This window comes from Stylophora pistillata, chromosome 1 (assembly GCF_964205215.1).
Source record: "Stylophora pistillata chromosome 1, jaStyPist1.2, whole genome shotgun sequence".
Taxonomy (NCBI): domain Eukaryota; kingdom Metazoa; phylum Cnidaria; class Anthozoa; order Scleractinia; family Pocilloporidae; genus Stylophora; species Stylophora pistillata.
The window spans coordinates 60,685,646-60,704,655 of NC_142519.1; the positions used below are offsets into that span (position 1 = coordinate 60,685,646).

Consider the following 19,010-nt stretch of genomic DNA (forward strand, 5'->3'; position numbering starts at 1 on the left):
TTTTCTATTGTTTATATCTTATTGTTTTTTTAATGGCCTGGCATTCTAAATTTAGTTGAAAGATCAAATTAACGTGGCGCATCGGCATGTGGCGGACGCGAACTGCTAAATTCGTTGATCTGTCAAACAAATAGTAAACTATTAGCCAGTCTTATGTCAACAGTAAACGGGTTTGATAAAACAATTTGTTGCTGTTTCTGAATTATCTCTTTACAGCTTGTAGAACCGAAGATAAAATTTTGTTTGCCGCGACGCTGACAGTCCGGTTTGAAATCTCAAAACCTTTCCCAGAATAAAAATTTAGATTAATAAAACAAACATCGAATGGCACCGTACTCTCGATACCAAACAAAAATCTGAAAAAATTAAGCTTCCAAACTGAACTTACATGTAGAATAAGATTATAAACAGAGTGAAAAGGTTACGCGTTGTAATCATCACACATGAAGTTAATGCCGCGAAGCTTTTTCGAGTTTCGTAACCGTTGCAGAACATTACGTGCGGGGTTTGGATTGAATATTTTTCCCTTGGCTGACTACTAGATCATCTCTGGATCCTACGAAAACCAGCAGGATTTTCGTTCGCGGTCCTTGCTTCTTATTTATTTGGAGTAACCATTTGCCGAACTGGCTCGTTTCCAAGGAAGTGCTAAATTTAAGAAAAACCCTCCCACAATCTTCAAAACAGTCTAATCGCGAGAAATAGTCTTGCGTGGAATGTTGTGTGACATGATGATTTCTTTCGGCGTCATAATGTCTCGCCATGTGACAAGATCAGATTTATGTTCGAACGTATGCTAATTTGTTGAACACGTGAACTCGAAAAAATGTTTTTATCAGATCTCTTTCAGCGCAGAAGTGACACGGATTTATACAAAAGCCGTTCGAAGAGATTACGATTCTTTTTCTGAACGGATCGACAATTTTTCTGAACGGATTACCTAAGCCGATGGAACGCATGCAAGTTTCTTCTGAACGGATAGCACAAGCCGTTCGAACGCGGGTTGATTTTTTTCTGAATGTATTTTCCAAGCCGTTCGAACGGATGCATTTTTTTTCCAGAACGGATGATAAACGGCTAGTGAATGGAATTCCGTTCGGGAAATTCAAAAGAGGTCAAAAGAGGTGTGATTTTATCAATCTATTGTTTACCTTTACAATACTGAACATTCGCTTGCTAAGAAAAGTAATTTTTTTGCGCAGCGTTAAAACTTCGATTCAAAACATGGTAGTTTGCTATTTAAATCACTTCTTTACGCCCCATGAAGCTAGAGATTTGAATGAAATATATAAGTCTTATCTCAAAGGCTGTAGAAATGGTTAGGCTTTGTTGGATATGTATTGGTCATAACTTTTACTGCATTTTGTGGCTCCTAAAGGAGCCGTTTGGTTCGGGGTAGACCTCAGTAGCCTGAAGCTTTTCCCTCTCGCTCAACCACTGCTGGGAGCACTTTACGTAGGTGTCCGATATAACGCTGACATTTTTCGGGTGTCACGGTGTCCCAGAACCTGTGGATGCCTGCGACTAGTTCTTCTTTGTTCATAGGTTTCACTATCACCCGCAGGAAATGCTTTAGCTCATGCCATAGATTCTCTATCGGGTTCATGTCTGGGCTCTCTGCAGGGGTCGGCCAGTACTTAATGCCATTATCTCTGTAACAATATTGGAGGGATATTGTTGATGAGAAGAGAGCTTTAGTGACTTCACACGCGGTTTTTAAGATAGCCGATTAACGAAGATAACTTTATTTTTTTACCAAAGCGAGGTCATGACGTAAGCGTCACGCGTAACGTAATACACATTGTAACATCCTTCCTTTTTTTTTTTTTTTTTTGTGTGTGTGGGATTAGGGTAACAATATGAACTAGCAAATTGAGCAACAACGTGGCGAAAGAAAAAAGAAACATTACCAAATGTAGGTAATAAAGGAAAGTATTTGAAAACAAAATGTCACAGTCTCTTTGTTCCGTATTGGTTTGTCTCTCGCAACAGCGTTCAAGCTAGCACATAGTCTCTTAGCCTAGCTGGTGGCTTAATGGCACGGCCTGATCGGGAACGCTTCACTGCTCCAGATTCACAAGGGTTGGGCATGGTGGTTGTGTCACTTGTTTCCTCTGCCTGATTCTGTGGGCTGGCGTTGTGCTGTGTGTCTTGTCCTGGGATGGTCACCTTACAGTCAGCACTTAGGATAGGATGAGGTTCTTTGGCAAGGTCTTGTTGCTTGGAGGGCTGTGAGATTTTCACCAGGTGTTGTCGGTTGCGTCTGTAGGTTGTGCCGGAGGCCTGAACTTCATACGATCTTTCATCCAGCCTGCGGGTCACTTCAGCTTTCTTCCAGGTGTGTTGTCCAAGGACAAAAGGTTTCAAGCGGACAGTATCCCCTTCCTTCAAGGTAGGCAGGTCATGTGCGGTACGATTATAGTACTTTGCTTGTCTTTTCTGGTTTAATTGAAGCTGTTCCATCTCTTGAGGGTTCAGGGGATTTCTTGGTTCCAGCAGGGTTTTTGTAGTCGGCAGTAGGGTCCTGGTTCTCCTACCCATGAGACGCTGGGCTGGGCTGCTGTCTACGCCTTGTGTTGGGGAATTCCTGATGTTGAGCAAGGCAAGGTATTGGTCTTCGCCCAATTTGGCGGTTTTCCGCAGCATGCGCTTGGCTACCTTCACGGCGGATTCAACTTTGCCGTTGGCTTTACTGTTGTGAGGTGAGGTGGTGGTGTGTTCAATACCCCAGCTCTTGGTGAAAGCATGAAATTCACTTGACACAAACTGAGGTCCATTGTCAGAGACCAGCTGTCTGGGAATCCCGTATCGAGCAAGATGGGCTTTTAGCTTCTTGATGACCGTTGTGGACTTGGTGTCAGTAAGGCGGTCCAGTTCCCAGAAGTTTGACTTGCAGCAAGCAGTGATGAGGTAATCTTTACCATTACATGATAACAGGTCGCAGCCAATCTTTTCCCAGGCTCGTTCAGGAATGTCGTGGCTCATAAGAGGTTCCTTGCATGGTGTCTGTTCAAAATCTCTACACGCCTCACACGCTTGTATCGACTCTTTTATCTCTTTACTCATTCCAGGCCAGAATACATATTCTCGAGCTCGTCGCAGGCATGCGTCGACGCCTTGGTGTCCAGCGTGGATGTCTTTTTTTATCTCAGGCCTCATGTACTCTGGTATAACCAATCTCTCGCCCCGGAAGATGAGGCCATCAGTGACTGCCAGTTCGTCACGGATGCTGAAGTATGGTGTAACAAGGGGTGATAGTTGGGTCTTGTCTTTTGGCCAACCTCTTAGGATGGTCTGTTTAAGCTGTTGTAGCGCAGGATCGCAGTTGGTGTGTTGACGCGTTGCCTGTATTCTCTCATCGGACATTACAAGGTAGGTGAGAGCATTGATAATTTCAAATTATTCTTGCGTGTCGTCACAGGTCAGGGGAAGGTGGGCCCGACTCAGGGTGTCGGCCAGGAACATTTCTTTGCCATTCAGATACCGCACATCGATGTTGTAGGCCAGAGCGCGTACCAACATGCCTTGAAGGCGCTTGGGAGCTCTGTCAAGGGGTTTCTTCGTGATGCTCTCTAATGGTTTGTGGTCGGAGTGGACAGTTACGTGACGACCATAGGTGTATTGGTGCCACTTCTCGAGAGCGAATACAATGGCGAGCATCTCCTTCTCGATTGTTGCGTACCTTGTTTCGGTATCACTTAGAGCTCTGCTGGCATACGCTAAAGGTCTTCCTTCTTGTAAGAGTGCTGCACCTAGGCCTTGCCCACTGGCATCACACTGAATTGACAGTTCTTTAGTTGAGTCAAAGTAGGCCAGCACAGGAGCTTGTGTTAGGAGACGTTTGATTTCTTCAAAAGCTTTGTCATGAACAGAGTCCCAGATCCACTCAACATCGGGGTGGGTCAGATCATTGATGGGACGCATGACATCAGAGAGTTTAGGGACGAATCTTGCGAGGTAGTTGACAGTCCCTCTCAGTCGTTCAACACCCGCCTTGTCTGTAGGCGGCTTCATCTTGACTATTGCTTCAATTTTGGCGGGGTCAGGCTTAAGACCATTGCTGCTTACGACGTGGCCCATGAACGGAATTTCCTGTAAAGCAAAAAGGCACTTGTCTTTGTTGAGTAATTCCGATCTCACAGCAGCGTTGTAGGAACAAATGTACCCGCTCATCATGTTCATCATCTGTGCGGCCCCAGATGAGTACATCATCGGCAATGCAGCGGACACCCTGGAGACCCTCCAGTGCCTGGTGGAGCCTTTTCTGGAAGATCTCGCTGCTAACCGTGAGGCCGAAGGGGAGACGGCACCAGCGATAACGTCCAAATGGAGTTGCAAATGTCGTCAGCAGACTCGAAGGGTGGTCAAGTTCGCAGTGCAGATAGCCTGCTTTTAGGTCGCAGACAGAGAACTTGCACGCTTGAGATAGTTCTGGAAGGACGTCCTCTAGGACAGGTAGCTTGTAGTGTTCTCGTTTGAGGGCTTTGTTGAGTGGGCGAGGGTCTATGCAGATTCTGACACCGGACTTTTTCTCAGCGACAGACATTTGACTCACCCAGTCGGTGGGTTCGTCCACAGGCACAATCATAGCGGTGTCCACAAGGCGCTGGAGTTCGGCTTTGACTACATCTTTACGTGACTCAGGCAGGGTGCGCGCACTTCGAATCACCGGGGAGGCACCTTCAGCAATTGTGAGGTGTACCTTCTTGCCAGGGAGTGTGCCAGGTGTTTCCTTGAAGGCGTCAGGAAAGAGCTGAACGTAGTCACGTTCAGGTGACGAAACTGCATTTACGACCTTGAACTTGTCGTAGTGCACTGTGATGAGATTCATTTTCTGTGCCGCTTTTCCACTTAGTAAAGGGGTGAGTTCCTTGTCAACGATGACAAAGTCCACTTTGAAGCTTTGCTTTGTGGTCGGATTCACAACTTTTAGTTTGCATTTGCCGAGGGCTTGCAAAGAGGTTTTATTCCACATCTGGAGGTTTATCTTTTCAGGGCGAATTTGGGCGTTTTCTACGTAGCGCTTAGGCAGAATACATACAGTAGAACCACAGTCAATTTGTAGTTTCACCAGCGGGTGTTTACTACGGGGTTTCAGCTTCCCTAGCCTGCCTTCTTTTCTGAAACAGATTTTTCCATGCCGCTCTAACCAGATCGTGCTCTCATCTGTGAAGATGACGTTTTCAAAATCTTCGTTGTTATCGAGACACTCTTGGGCAAACGCGAGACGGGCGACTCGATTCGTTTCCCGAACCATTTGACAATAGCGGGGCCCACATTTCGTCCAACCCAGTTTCCGCCTCGCTCGCTTGATGGTCGATGTGGACAAGTGTAGTCCCATCTCACTGTACATAAGTTTCTGGAGACCTAGAATTGTAAATCGAAATTATTATAAACCATGCTTGACTAAAACAGAATAAAACAGCACTATTATTTCAGTAACTGCTAGTAATGAGTTCTTACCAATGGCAGTTAGTTCATCATTTTCTTCCATCTTCGCATCGATAAAGTTCATATGCTCTGTTGTTAGCGTTAGTCTCCGGCCCGTTGCTGTTTTATCGGCAAGGGTTCCATTCTCCTTAAACTGTTTTAAAATTCGGGCTACGGTTTGGCGCCTTATTTTGATGCCTTCATTCTGAAGTTGATGAACGATAGCATTGATACTTTTAGATTTTGACGAAAGTGATGTAATTCTAAGCTTAACGTAAAGCGGTGTTTTTCCCATGGTTGCAGATGCAAGAATGACTTTGATTTTGGAACAGCGTCTTTTGTTCATTATAATGCAAATTAGTTTTATGAAGTCGACTTCAGTTACTTTAATCTGTCTTCATTGGCGCTGACTGTAACAATGGTTTGTAAAAAAAACTGCTCTCATTGGCTGTTAATTTAACGGTTGGATCCGAAGACGAGTATAAAAATGTGTTAGTGCAAAGCGGTAAACATTTTGTACCAGTGCAAAGTCATCAAAGCTACACTTACAGAAGTCACTATGTCTTTACGCGCATCCCTTAAAGTCCCAAGATATGGATTGTTTTATTTTAAGTCCGATTGCACGATCAGTGTTGTCCCGCTTAACAAAATTGCTAAAGTGATTAGTGGAGATAACGTCAGCAGAGGAAGCCAGGTTATGCTGAACTACGGCAGTCTTCAACTGGAGGCGGAAATTATCGGAGTAAATGGTAAGTATGTTTACTTTCCTCTTAATAAGTTTACAGACTTGCTTACTCAAAGATGGTAGGAAATTGATGAACCAGTTCGTAAAACGTTTCTGATGTCAACCTAGATTATTATTTTATTATTGTAGATGACTCTTCAAAATTGCGCACACTCGAAGTGGAATTCCTTAACGATCCCGCAAATGCACACCTGTTTGGGGAGCCAGAACCAGAGCCTGTACAAAGCAAACGAAAACTACCAACAAACAAGAAAGCATCCAAAAAAAGCAAGAATGAGGCAACGACACTACAAACGAAAGAAGAAGGAGCCAAAGCTGGTATGCACACCTTCTACATATTCAAATCTGATTGCAGTTGTTAACAATTGCACAAAAAGGGGATTCATTATGTCGGTGCTCTACATTGTAGGTTTAAAAATATTGTTCGTTTTACCGGGATCTTTGTTAGAAAGGGGGTCAACATTCGACATCAATGATTTCTTTCTCCTTCTAGGCTACAGTTGTTTCACTTTACCATCCACCGACACCTACTCCACCAGAGCAACAAGCACCAACCCCAGTACAGCCGCGACCGCCAACCCCAGTACAGCCACAACCGTCAACCCCAGAACAGCCACGAGCGCCAACCCCACAACAGCCACGAGCGCTAACCCCAGTACAGCCACGAGCGCAAACCCCAGTACAGCCACGAGTGCCAACCCCAGTACAGCCACGAGCGCCAACCCCAGTACAGCCACGACCGCCTCCTCCGATTCCACAAACACGTACTCCGAGAATATTGCAGCTCGCTTCCGTGCTGTCACCGATCAGAAGAAATGTGCCCCGTTGCCTGTTTGCATCTGGCGGGCAGTCGGAGACCCAACCAGAAGTTTTGAGGTATTTAGAAACGATTTCACAGCAGCAGAAACAGTGCATCGAATACCACAAACTGACATTAGATCGGCTCGACGCTCTGATATCAGTTCTCAGCGGCCCCGCAGAAAGCATTCCGACCCCTATCGCAGAGATACCAATTGAACCGGTAACGCCGGCGTTCACTCCACCTGTCGTCCCAGGGCAAGCAACAAGTTTGACCGAAGATGACACAGTGATATTTCAGCTACGCTCAAAGGCATCTTCGATAGGAAACTTTGCTGTCAAGCTGCTCCGAAAGAATTTCGACCCTTCAGAGCTAGACGGGAGGAATGTCAGAGGAGTCGCAGGGAAACTTCCACTAAATCCCGAAAAAATCAATGAAATAAGAGATCTTGTGTTCAAATATTATCCGACTGCAGTATCGCAGCATGAAATTTTGTGGCGGGACTGCAGAAAGGCCATTGACAGTTACTTAAGAAACAGAAAATCAGACACGCGTATTTAAATATTTAGAAGTTTTAAAATTCAATTTGTAAAGAATTGTTTGTTTTTTTTTTATAAATCGAAAAAAAATGCATGTAAACTTTTAGTGGATCAAAAAAGTGTATTTATATTTATTGTGTTGACAAATTTAAAAAACTCAAGCTAATTTATTTTTTTTTAATCTAATTCGATTTTGTGAAATTTACTGAGACTATATAGACTTTTGGCGATAAATAATATTAATTCTTTCTTCTCTCTCGCTCTCAAATCACTTTGGTTTTTCGGCAAAAATTGATTTCGAAATAGATTTTGTGGTACTAAATTCGTCTATATTCTCGACCTTTTGCGCGCGCCGCGATAATTATAAAGAGGGAAGGAACTCTGTTACAAACCACAAACCATTCTAAAGTCATGAGCGTTCTAGCAAAATCCCGCCCACTTTTGACGAAGAACAAAAACGTGACCACTGCCGATGACTGTTTATCTAATGTAAACATTACGGCATGCTTCATTTTATGAAGTTTTGAAGTCTTGTCTTGCCTTGGAACAGCCACCAAAATAACTGATTGTTTCTTTTCTGAACGGATAGGTCGAGTCGTTCAAACGGAGAACCTTTCGGAGGAAACGAAGAACAAAAACGTGACGACTTAATGTAAACATGACGGCATGCTTCATTTAACGAAGCGTGGCGAATTATTATGAAGGCTTGTCTTATTGGAACGGCAGTCAAAATAACTGGTGTTAGTGTTTCTTTCTTGAGCATATAGCTCGAGTCGTTCGAACGGCTGATTAATTTTCTCGAACGGATGATGAATTTTTTAGGACGGATAGCTCGAGGCGTTCGAACGGATGATGAATTTTTTTTATTAACGGCAAGCACTAGCCGTTCGAACGGATGATGAATTTTCTTGAACGGATAGCTCGAGCCGTTCGAACGGATTATGAATATTTTAGAACGGATAGGCTTGAGGCGTGTCAATCCACTTGAACGGCTTATGAACGGCTATCCGTTTAAAAACGGCTAACCGTTCGGAAGGTTTTCACGTGAGAAGTCACACATTGTTTACATCGGAGGTAACTGAGAAACGAGCGTCTTAAGCGAAAGAGCGAGCGAGATTCATAAATTCTAAGTAATATTAAATACTTGGACGTTTGAAACGCTGTTTGGTTCAGTATTAAGTCTGGGTTTCTTTATCCAGAACAGACAATTCCTTTTTCCTTATAAACAAGCGACGAGTCATTTGTGAAGCGAGCAAGATTGGAAATATGATAGCTTACATCGGCGATAACTGAAAAGCGAACGAGCGAGCGAGATTCATAAAATACAAACTAATATTTAAAGAATACTTTGACGTTCTAAACGCTATTCGATCTAGTATTGAATGTGGGTTTCTTTTCTCAGAACAAACAATTCCTTTTTCTTTTCTATATAAACTAGTGACGAGGTATTTGCAAAGCGAGCAAGATTGGAAATATGACAGCTTTCACTGACGTTTTCATACTATGCAAATTTTTTTCTTGTTGGCGGCCGCATTTTCAAATAAGGATATTTCTTTATTTTGCAAAACACTGCCGCACAAAGCAAACTTAGGGCCATGAATAACAAAAGAATAGACGCACGCAGCACTGACGCGTATCTGACGCGTCAGAGTAGACGCGTAGACGCGTTAGACGTGCGTCAAGTTTGCGTCTGCGTTGTTCGCTTTATTCTGACCTGCACTGTATATATTTCAGATGAAAACAAGTATATTAAAAGTATTAGACTGAAAGGAGTGATCGTAGTTACTGTTCATTTCACACATGCTGAGGCCAGTCATGCTCATTCCAGTAGCCGTAATGAAAATCAATGGTGATTAATTCTTTTCTGTACGAATATTTTATTCCAAACTGTTTTTCCGAACTTATGATTGCCTCTACGCGCTTGTTACCTTTAATTCTTCTTTTCAAAAAGGTATTTTTATTCAGATTTTGATCTGTACAATCAGAAAATACCTTTCTCACTCTGTCATGGGAGATGAAAGCAAACACACAGTTCTTTCGTGTTCGGTCAGCTATAACTCCGAAATGTGTCCGCGAAACAATAGCTTCCAAAATTTGGAAAAGCTCTCTGTGCAGCTTTTCCTCCACGACTACTTGCCAGGCGTGTTTGACGGAACATCGTGGAGACATTCGTCGCTGAAATGTCTTGAGCCAATCCATGGCTTGCCTTTGAAACATTGGAAAATAATCTCCCAAGGTGTGCTTAAATCCGGTTCGGTTATTGAAGTGTCGAACCGAAATTGATGCCAACAACCCTTTTATATCATCTAGGGCTTCGCTCATATGATTAATTTGACCATCTTTGCCCGAAAGTTCAGCTTCTGCGACTACAAGCGCACCACGAAAAGTATTCAAAAACACTGCACTAGCGTCCGCCATGTTTTGTTAGAGAATAGCCAGTTGGAAGTTAGCCGCTGACGCATTACTTGAGCCCGTCGGTTTGGCTAAATTAGAGCCTAAAGATCCCCGGCGTGTCAGTTACTCCTTGCAACAATTTGAAAGCTCGGTAATCGAGAAATAAGCGTGCTTGTATTTTCGCCATATGTTTTTTTTTTACTATTATGGCAGAACGAAGGGGACTGTCACACTTTACAGAAGAAGGACTGGAAGCATCTCCGCCGCGTCAAAGATGAATGCCCATTCAAGAAACAGGAAACCATGTGTCAATTTGTAGACAAACTGGCTCAAGTACGCCATTAAGGCTCAAATTGGAGAACATCCGGAACCATCGTTGAGGTTCCTGAAATATAAGTAATATTTCTCCACCCTTTACCAAGATTAAGGAAAGCTACACCGTCAATGATTAATCAGATTTCCTGTACTTAACATCATCAATCATTATCGCTGGAATGGAGCAGCCAACAAAAAAGACATTAAAGGTAATTTACCTGTTTCATCAAAAACTGATAAATTAATGGCGAGGGGAAAATGATATTTTTGTTTATCCTCTGTTTTGTTTCCAATGAAATATTTGAATCCTTATTCATAAAGCCTTATTCACCCTGAAATTTTTGACCCGCCTAGAGTAAACTGTAGCTGTTTGCGGGGTTAGCAATAGGTGCTTTAGATTTTTTACTTGTCTGAGTTACGCGGGAAATAAACCAAGCCAACGAAATCCAGAAGAACTAATAAAAAAAAAAAAAGATAGATAAAGAGAAAACCCGAGACTCATTCGAAAAGAAATGAGAGTATTATCGTTGATATTAACAATCGTCCAAAAGAGTCAACGTACGTAATGTTAATGGCATACCACTGAATGATTGCAGAGACAATTCTAAAGTAAGTAATCTTTATACAGCTTTTATAATTCTCTGTAGACTGTAAATTTTTGATGTCTAAATCTGGTGAGTGATGGAAGTGCCAATATCACTACTGATGTTATAATCATTATCATCATCATTTTTATTGGTGCCGTTGTTGTTGTTGTTGTTGTTGTTGCTCAAGTTCTTGTTCTTTACATTGCTTTAAATTTGTATTTAAAGGGAGTGGTCTCAACTGGATTTGTGCAGTTGCCATATACCATGTCAAATTAAACGTTCACATGCTGGCAAACTTCTACCAAAAGAACAAGGAAGGAAGGAAGAAGCATGAAGAACTATTAGTAAGGGCAATGCCTGAGGCAATATTAGAGGAGTGAAGTTCCTCTAATAGTTTCAATAAATTTGGCAGTTAGGAAAAAAGAGCGCACTCGGTTGAGCTGCAGTAACACCCACAAATATCAAACCAACCGCTTCCAATGAACGATTCTAATCCGGCTTTATCCAGGGGAGGAACAGACTTTGCCCAAAGAACCGTTGATTCAATAAAATCAGGAATTAAAAGAAAAACACAAACCCAAGAAGAACCAGAAAGATTAATCTCGCTCTCCAAAAGATAAAATGACTTTCTTATCCGCAACTTTTATATTACTACTTGGCAGAGGATAACTTTAGAACTCATAACTTTATCTTTTTGTTCCTTTCTGTAATTCAAAGTATATAATTCTTACTTTTACATTTTCAAAATTTAGTTATGTTTTATTTTTTAATGTCATATTTCATTGTGTTGTGTTTACTTTTTATTAAGGCGACATACATGCATCCTATGATCCGCACGTTTCAGTGCCGCAGGTCACGCAGTAGCTACGTTTCCAGCATCTGTATCGTTATCCTTCCTGCTGATTTCTGTAATGCCCCTGAACGTGCTCGAGTTACCCCAATGTCCTCCAATTTGTTAATTAGGGACTTTAAGTAAACCACTACGGTGACGGCAACGAGGCGGCAAAACGATAGATCTAATGGGCAGAGCAATAGCTCAGCACGTGCGTTTTAGAACTTTGTACCGTCTTAGCCGTCCTTTGCAAAACAACGACGTGAAATCACCAAAATGTGCGTCGTCTGCGAATGGAGACCGGGACGGCAAATTATTTTCATCTCCATTTTGAAGTAAACGCTGCTTATATACGTTGTGCTAAAGTTGAGGTATGGCGCCGTAAGAGACGGTAAACGCATGCAGCCAATTTCGAAATTCAAATAGGAAGTAGAAATTCATTTTTAAATCGACGTCTTCTTTGGCGTTGCCGTCTTGACTGCTTAAGGTCTCTCATGTGACGTAATGGTCGCCCGTTTACTGTGCTATAGATTTTTGAGTAAAGTTAGAATAAAATTTAAGACGTGGTCTCTTTAAAGAAATCCAAGGGGCAGCGTCTTTCCATCTACCACTAGCTTTCGCCTTTTAGCGCGTAGCTTATGACCCGTAACGCAAAAAGTACACCTTGGCCAATGACGGTTCTCATTCCACCAGCCTTAAGTTGCAAAGTAAAATACTTTTTTCAGAATTTACCGAGAGAACACCCACGTCGAAACTTAGATTTGGCTAAGTCTTGAAGACGAATTCCAAATTAAATAATACGCGTCATCGCAAAAATAGAAATATAAACAGTAAACCAAGATAATTTGGGCGGAGAAGACTGATAAAAGAGGATATTTGATGACAAGGAGACTGGTTTACCACCCATTTCAAATACTTGTCATTTCAATTCGGGAGTCCTTGTCACAAGCCACAGCCAAAAATTAGGATCTGAAAGACCTTGAAACCGTGTGGCAGATGCTAACAAGCTGCATTTTTGACGGTGAACACTTCAGTTGATTCCAGGCCGTCTGATTGTTGAGCTGAACAAGATTAAGACTTTGTGTGTGATGCGATGTTCCAACCCTTGCGATATTTAAGACCAGTATAAGAAAAATTGACCTTTAAGACAATATAGACAACAATAGCAGTTGCTGCAAACTATGTAAATCGTGAACAGAATCATTTCATATTATTTCGTAGTAGTCATTATGATGCTGTTAACAATTATTTAAAATTTACTTACTAATTTTTTGTACATTAGTTAATAGCTAGGGACTTTATTTAGGGGTCCCCATTTAGTTCATCTACAGATACAAACATTGACACAACTCATGTAGCCAGCTCACTAATATCCTTGTCACTTCACAGATCCACGGAGGTAGATTCCTCGTCGTTGTAGAACTTATCAGAACTTTAAACGAGCATTAGCTATGTAGGTATTTTATTTCAAAAGCTTTTCTCTTTGGATTGGTTTATTTAGTTAGAGGGCAATCATTTAAATTACCGCACTTAAAGAAATTTCCACCCACTTGAAATAAATTGTAGTTATTAATGCTAAATCTATGACATAACAAAATATTGTAAAAGTCGCCAGCTTCGTGAATGAGCAGGTATTATGGCATTGTTCATCAGTTGTACGTCAATTCCTGCTTTATACAAAAACCCATAGACATACCAAAAATGAAAAGTCGAAAACACAGACTTGAAAAATTTCACTTTTCCTGAGTTGATGCGAGGTATACTTGATATTCGGTTTTAAACGCGTGATTTTGATCGATAGACACCGACAGAAATAACTGCTTTAGTAGACAAATCTTTACATGTAAGCGTTTAGTTAAAGTAACTCGTTCATCCATAACTGAAGCGAAATCCTATTAAGATCAGTGATGCTGTTCAGTTTGTGGAGAAAAGGTTCTCCTTGCGATCGATAAAGATTATGTAATCATTCATTACGCAATAACGACGAATATACTTTTAGCGTATAAACATGGATTAGTGTTCAATTGTAAATAAAATCACTCACGATAACGAAGAATAATGAAAACTTGCGTTTTGTGGCCAACTGTGTTCTTGAATTGAATCTTCAGCAACGGCAACAGCGTCAGCAAAACGGACTAACACGGTGTATGTAACCTGGGCAGATACAGATTTATCTCAGTAAAGTAATTCATTTTAACTAAGATTATCATATTATGTAATCTTTGCATGAGGGTATTAGGCAGCCCACAAGAACAAAGCGAATATTGATAAAGTCTAAGTTCTCTTTCCGGCTCATATAAAGAACGCACAGTTCCTTAATGGTTCATTGCTGCATCCAAAAAAGTTGGTTGGCCACCATTTATTAACTTGGTTTGAGCAAGAATGGTTTATATCATACCTGAGGCATAGCAGTCACCGTAGTCATATAAAAAGAAAGGATCTAAAGAACATCTTTACACGAAAACTATTTTAGATATAGTTTTTTTTTTTTGGGTAAAAATAACTTCGCATGGTTACCCTCTACGACGTCAATGATATCCATAATCAAATGGTAGAACCGCCCGTTAGTCATAATTGGACACGAACTAGTTTGGACTTTAACATTACCGGAAAGCCTAAATCATTTAATTAATCACCGACAGACTAAAACAAAGAGCAACTGTGGATTTCCGATATTGTAGACTTATTTTTGGTTTATTTATCTATTATTTGGACCTTTCAGAGCGTCTTAAGAGTGACATTCAGTAAATACCACGGATAGGCGGGCAAGATAGAAAAATCGAAATCTCCCAAACTTTGTCACATGACAACCCTTATGAAACTAGTTTAGAAAATGCAAGATTCAGTTTCTTGCGATTGATATTTTCAAAAAAAATATTTTTTTTTCACCTCGAGAGGCCCTTAAACCACCGTAAAATGTGCTTCGCATCCTCGAGTGGTGAAAAGAAACGGAATCAAATAGCATGACTATTGCGATAAAAGATGATTTTATGACCCTTCCTTTGTGTGAAAACGCTGTTGTAATTTCAAAAGATTCCAATCTGAATTTTTAATTTTTTTTCAAAATTACCCTCTAAAACAGTTTCATCACGACTATCAATTTTGCCATTTTTCAACGGCGAAAAACCCTTCCTGGTACATGGCTTTTGTTGTGCAAATGCTATTTTAGAGAAAGAGCAATCCTTTTCCTTTCAATTTATTAAATAAAGTTTTGGGGCAACTCAAACGGCAAGTTTTGAGAACTGAAAACATCAACTGTACTTGCGTGAAATTTACAACTTTTGAACTTGCGGTTGCAATGACGAATACAAGCAGTACAAGAGTGAACTTGGACAGCAGTTTAAATACTTCGAGAATTCGATCCCCTTCCACTAGTTAAAAAACTAAACAAACGGTTATGACTTCGTAGTGGCAATAATCTGAAAGGAAAAGCATTTTTATTGCGCGAATTGAGCTGTAAACCTCTTGACAACACTTCCCATACCTACCCATTTGTTTATTTTGAAGCCTGAATTGTACAAGTTATCTAAATATGAAAAGTATTCATCAAAATGTTCGCATTTCGTCTGAAAGAAATCGTACAAGCAATGAAGGAAGAATAGGACAAACATTTACTCACCTCATATACATATGTTGTTGAAAAAAGACCAAAATCCCTGAGCTAAACTAGACTGCGTGACATCCTCTTTGACTACACCCAGGTAGGAGGGTGGGTGTGGGGGAGCTTGGGCTTAGGTTTGGGCTTGGGTCCAAAGTAGACAAAAATATTTCCTAGTAAATCCCGTAATCGCTAAATATTTACCTTGAAGCGATCTTCGGCATCAGTTTGTATATTGTAGGCTGTAAGCTCCATGTAGTTCTAGTATGTGCATCTCCGTGAACAGTGCCATGGGTAGTTATTTTTTACGTCACGTGGTCTCTGCATTTTATCGAGAGAAAATTTTGCATTTTTTTGGTTTTACTTATAGAGAACTGACTTTCTTTTTTTTTCTTTTTAATTTTTAATTTCACTTTTTTTACTCTTTTAATGAATAGTTTTTTAATTATTTATTCAAACTGATTATTTTTAATTATTAGGTAATTTTTTTTTCAATTTATTATTTTTTTTGGTCATTCCGGGAATTCCGGGTATTCCGGCACGGAATTCCGGCATTTCATGTTTTCCAAACTACCGTTTGGCTACAGCCTTGATCAATTTCGAAAAACGGAAAAGCCCCACACAGTTTTTCGATTGGTATCTTCAGAACGTTTGGACCAAATTTCAAGTCAATCCGTAAAGATTTGGAGCAACTACAGAATACCCTATTAATTCCTCCAAAGAAGACACACGCGTAAAAACGAAGTAGGATTTTTTTCGCTTCCAAAGTTTTTCCAACATTTCGCGCCTTTAGTTGACCACAAGTCAAGTTATGTCAACACTCTGGAAAACTCGAAAAACCAACAGTCATTTGTGGTGACACGTTATAATATTGCGAATGCCAAAAAACACTAGGCTGTTCTTCGCAAACTTCACGGTTTTATTCTTCGCTTAGTTACTATACTCACAGATCACGTCTCTATCCTTCTCGATAGAAAAAGCAACCAAAAAATCTTGGCAGGTTTTATCTTATCAGTACGTGCCGCACACCCTAACACCTAGATAACGATATAAGCTAACAAATGGACCGGTTAATTGATCCCATTACCGACACTGAAACCACAAGCGAAAAGTTGTCACCACGCAATCACTTATCTTACTAACTTGTCACACAATCTAACTTAAATTGTCTCAACAATAAATGGCTTTTCACACTTTGGCGGCTCAAAGAATTCAGTTCGAAAAAACGTTTTTAAATAACTCGAGTACGTTTCAATATTTTAAAATAAAAGTTTAGAAACTGTAGTTAAAATAGTAATGCTTTGTTTGGGGTGAAAAAAAAGTTTTAGCAAAATTTGGCCCGCGAAGGTCTACCGTATCCTAATGCTTCAGTGTAGTTTTCCTTCTCTTTAAAATATGGAAGGAACCAGCGAACAACTGCCCAATTTTGTATCGGCGTCGACCTTTCAAGGTCTGATCCAACTAGCAGCGAAAACAAAGCCGAAAAAAAACTCAGCAAGCGGTAGCGTGAACATTATTTTGAACAATCAAAACCCTTGATAACTTCACCCCCGGCTCTTTTAATGAGATATTGGTTCATTTAGCTTTGATTCTCTCCATTTTTCCCGTTAATTTTGACGGCTTTTCATTCACAGCGGTTATAGGTTGAGCACAGGCCGCCCAAGCTCTCTTTGAGAACCACACAAGGAACACAATTTGCATATCGATTTATGAGGATTTGTATGGGATTTTCTACAAGATAGCCATAGAGATAGTTCAAAGTGCAAATATTAAATAAAAATGGCTGACCTTATTCCATACGTGTGTTGCTTGCTCCTGGTGTCGTTATTTTACCGATTCCACTTGATTTAAGCGGTTTTTTTTAATCCTGGTCTTCTCTTTAAGAATGGAATAAGGTAAGCCATTTTTATTTAATATTTTCACTTTTAACTATCTTTATGGCTATCTTGTAGAAAATCCCATTCAAATCCTTATAAATCGATATGCAAATTATGTTCTTTGTGTGGTTCTCAAAGAGAGCTTGGGCTGCTTGTGGGTTGAGTGGATCAAACCAAAGTATAAAATGTGGCGTGTTTTTGACCAGTGAAGAGGAACGACTGTTTACTTTTTTTGTGCGTTGTTAGAACTTTGCGCTCTATCACAATAAAAAAGTTTCATCGCGCAGATCCTTGTTGTCGCTCTGTTATAAGAGAATTTGTTCTTGCTTTTAGTTGTGCGTATATCGAGTTATGGATGCGCACGATAAGCTTGAACGAATTCGTAAATAACGACTACTGAATAACGGTCGAATATCGAATAGAAGCGTGGAAGTCGAACGGTCCTGCCGTAGAGAAAGCCACTGACAATTTTGAAAAAGAGTTATTGGAGCACTGAAACAACTGCCGAAAACCATTAGTAATCAAAGATGAAAAATAAACGAAGTTATATATTATTTGAGAAAGCGTGTGTTTGTCTGAGGATAACCTTGAGTTGTATGTTTAAAAGCAAGTTTTTTTGAAAAAGGTTCTTGAATACCGACAAAGGAGAAAAGTAGCCAAGGACAGGTAAAACACTTGTAGCACTGAGGATGTGGAATCCCTCTGAATCCATCGAAAAATTGTTTTGGGAAGTCTCCTTAGTCAGCTCTTTGGCAAAGGTACTTAAGTGCTCTTAAAATTTAAACAGGGGTGGCAGGGCTCCGTATTCGGTGTCTTGGGTCCTAAAAACTACTCGTAATGTTTGCTGTGTTGCTATTTAGGGGTTTGATAGCTGTCTGTCTTTCTGTAACCGAAGAGTGAAACATGGCTGTTTTGGGCGTACAGTTGTGATACCAACACTTTACCTTTCAAATCTTGATCTATTTCATTTTAGTAAGTGCAGCTTTCTGGGGTCGAAAAGCCGCTTTAATTTGTTCGTCTGTCCTTCAAGAATGGGGGCATGTCATTTGCCATCCTCGGAGACCCAGGGGCTGAGTCGATTTCAAGTTAGGGCATGAAGAGCCCCTGGGGAGATTGTCTTACAAGACTAGTTCCAAACGGTCGCAGTCGTTCTGCCATCTGATTTGTGCCAGAATATCTTTGTGTTTTTCTGCCCAATCAGAGTGAAGTGTGCTTTAGAGTCCTTTCGTGTGTTTTAACACGGACATATACTAGTAGCTCAGTTGCTCGCTATGTTTGTCTGGATCTTGCGACGGAGATTTGCTTGAGGTGAAAAGTTTCAGTCTCAGCACACAATGTAAGAGAAGTCGACCAGATTGTCCGCGAAAATCTTACCGGAAATTATACTGAATACTTTCGCAGGTATCACTAGAGAACGTGTTTTAAAGTTTGCGAGGTTTGTATAAAACACGATGGTTGCAGTCATTGATATGTCGCTTTAAACGTTAAAGGAGATTTAAGCTTAAATCTTTCTAGATGTTTTGCATAATTTGCTGTGACTGAAACTTTGCCAATCCCATGAAGTTATTTCGTTCCACGGGCCATCCAGGTATGTCGAGCAACTGGCGCATTCGCCTACGTAGCTTTCTGCTTTCTGTGAGCGCCAAAATCTAATCTTAGTAGTAAAAACAATACGGCCAAGGTTGCAGAGAACGTTGAGTTCGTGGACGAACTCCAGCAAGTGCTAAGAGAAAGCTTAGCTGTGTTTCCTGTTAGCTAATTAAAATCTGAACAAAAACTTACTAACGAGTACATCACGGGAAGGAGAGATGTTTTCGGGCAGTTACCAAAGGGCTTTGGAAAGAGTTTAATCTTTCAACTGCTGCCTAGAGTGTTGAAATTCTTGTGATAGGAA

At 40.7% G+C, this 19,010-nt stretch overlaps 2 protein-coding genes across 2 annotated transcripts; one reads left to right on the forward strand and one right to left on the reverse strand.

The window, feature by feature from the left end:
• The first annotated feature begins 5,836 nt into the window (after window positions 1-5,836).
• Window positions 5,837-7,835, forward strand: LOC148743532 (uncharacterized). The gene is made up of 2 exons (XM_088727303.1): window positions 5,837-6,493; window positions 6,669-7,835. The coding sequence occupies exons 1-2, from the start codon at window positions 6,305-6,307 to the stop codon at window positions 7,533-7,535; spliced, it is 1,056 nt and encodes a 351-aa protein (XP_088583429.1). The 5' UTR covers window positions 5,837-6,304; the 3' UTR covers window positions 7,536-7,835.
• Window positions 7,836-9,046: 1,211 nt separating this feature from the next.
• On the reverse strand, window positions 9,047-9,931 carry LOC148743533 (uncharacterized). Its single transcript, XM_088727406.1, has one exon. The coding sequence runs from the start codon at window positions 9,929-9,931 to the stop codon at window positions 9,308-9,310; it is 624 nt and encodes a 207-aa protein (XP_088583532.1). The 3' UTR covers window positions 9,047-9,307.
• Between the last annotated feature and the right edge of the window lie 9,079 nt (window positions 9,932-19,010).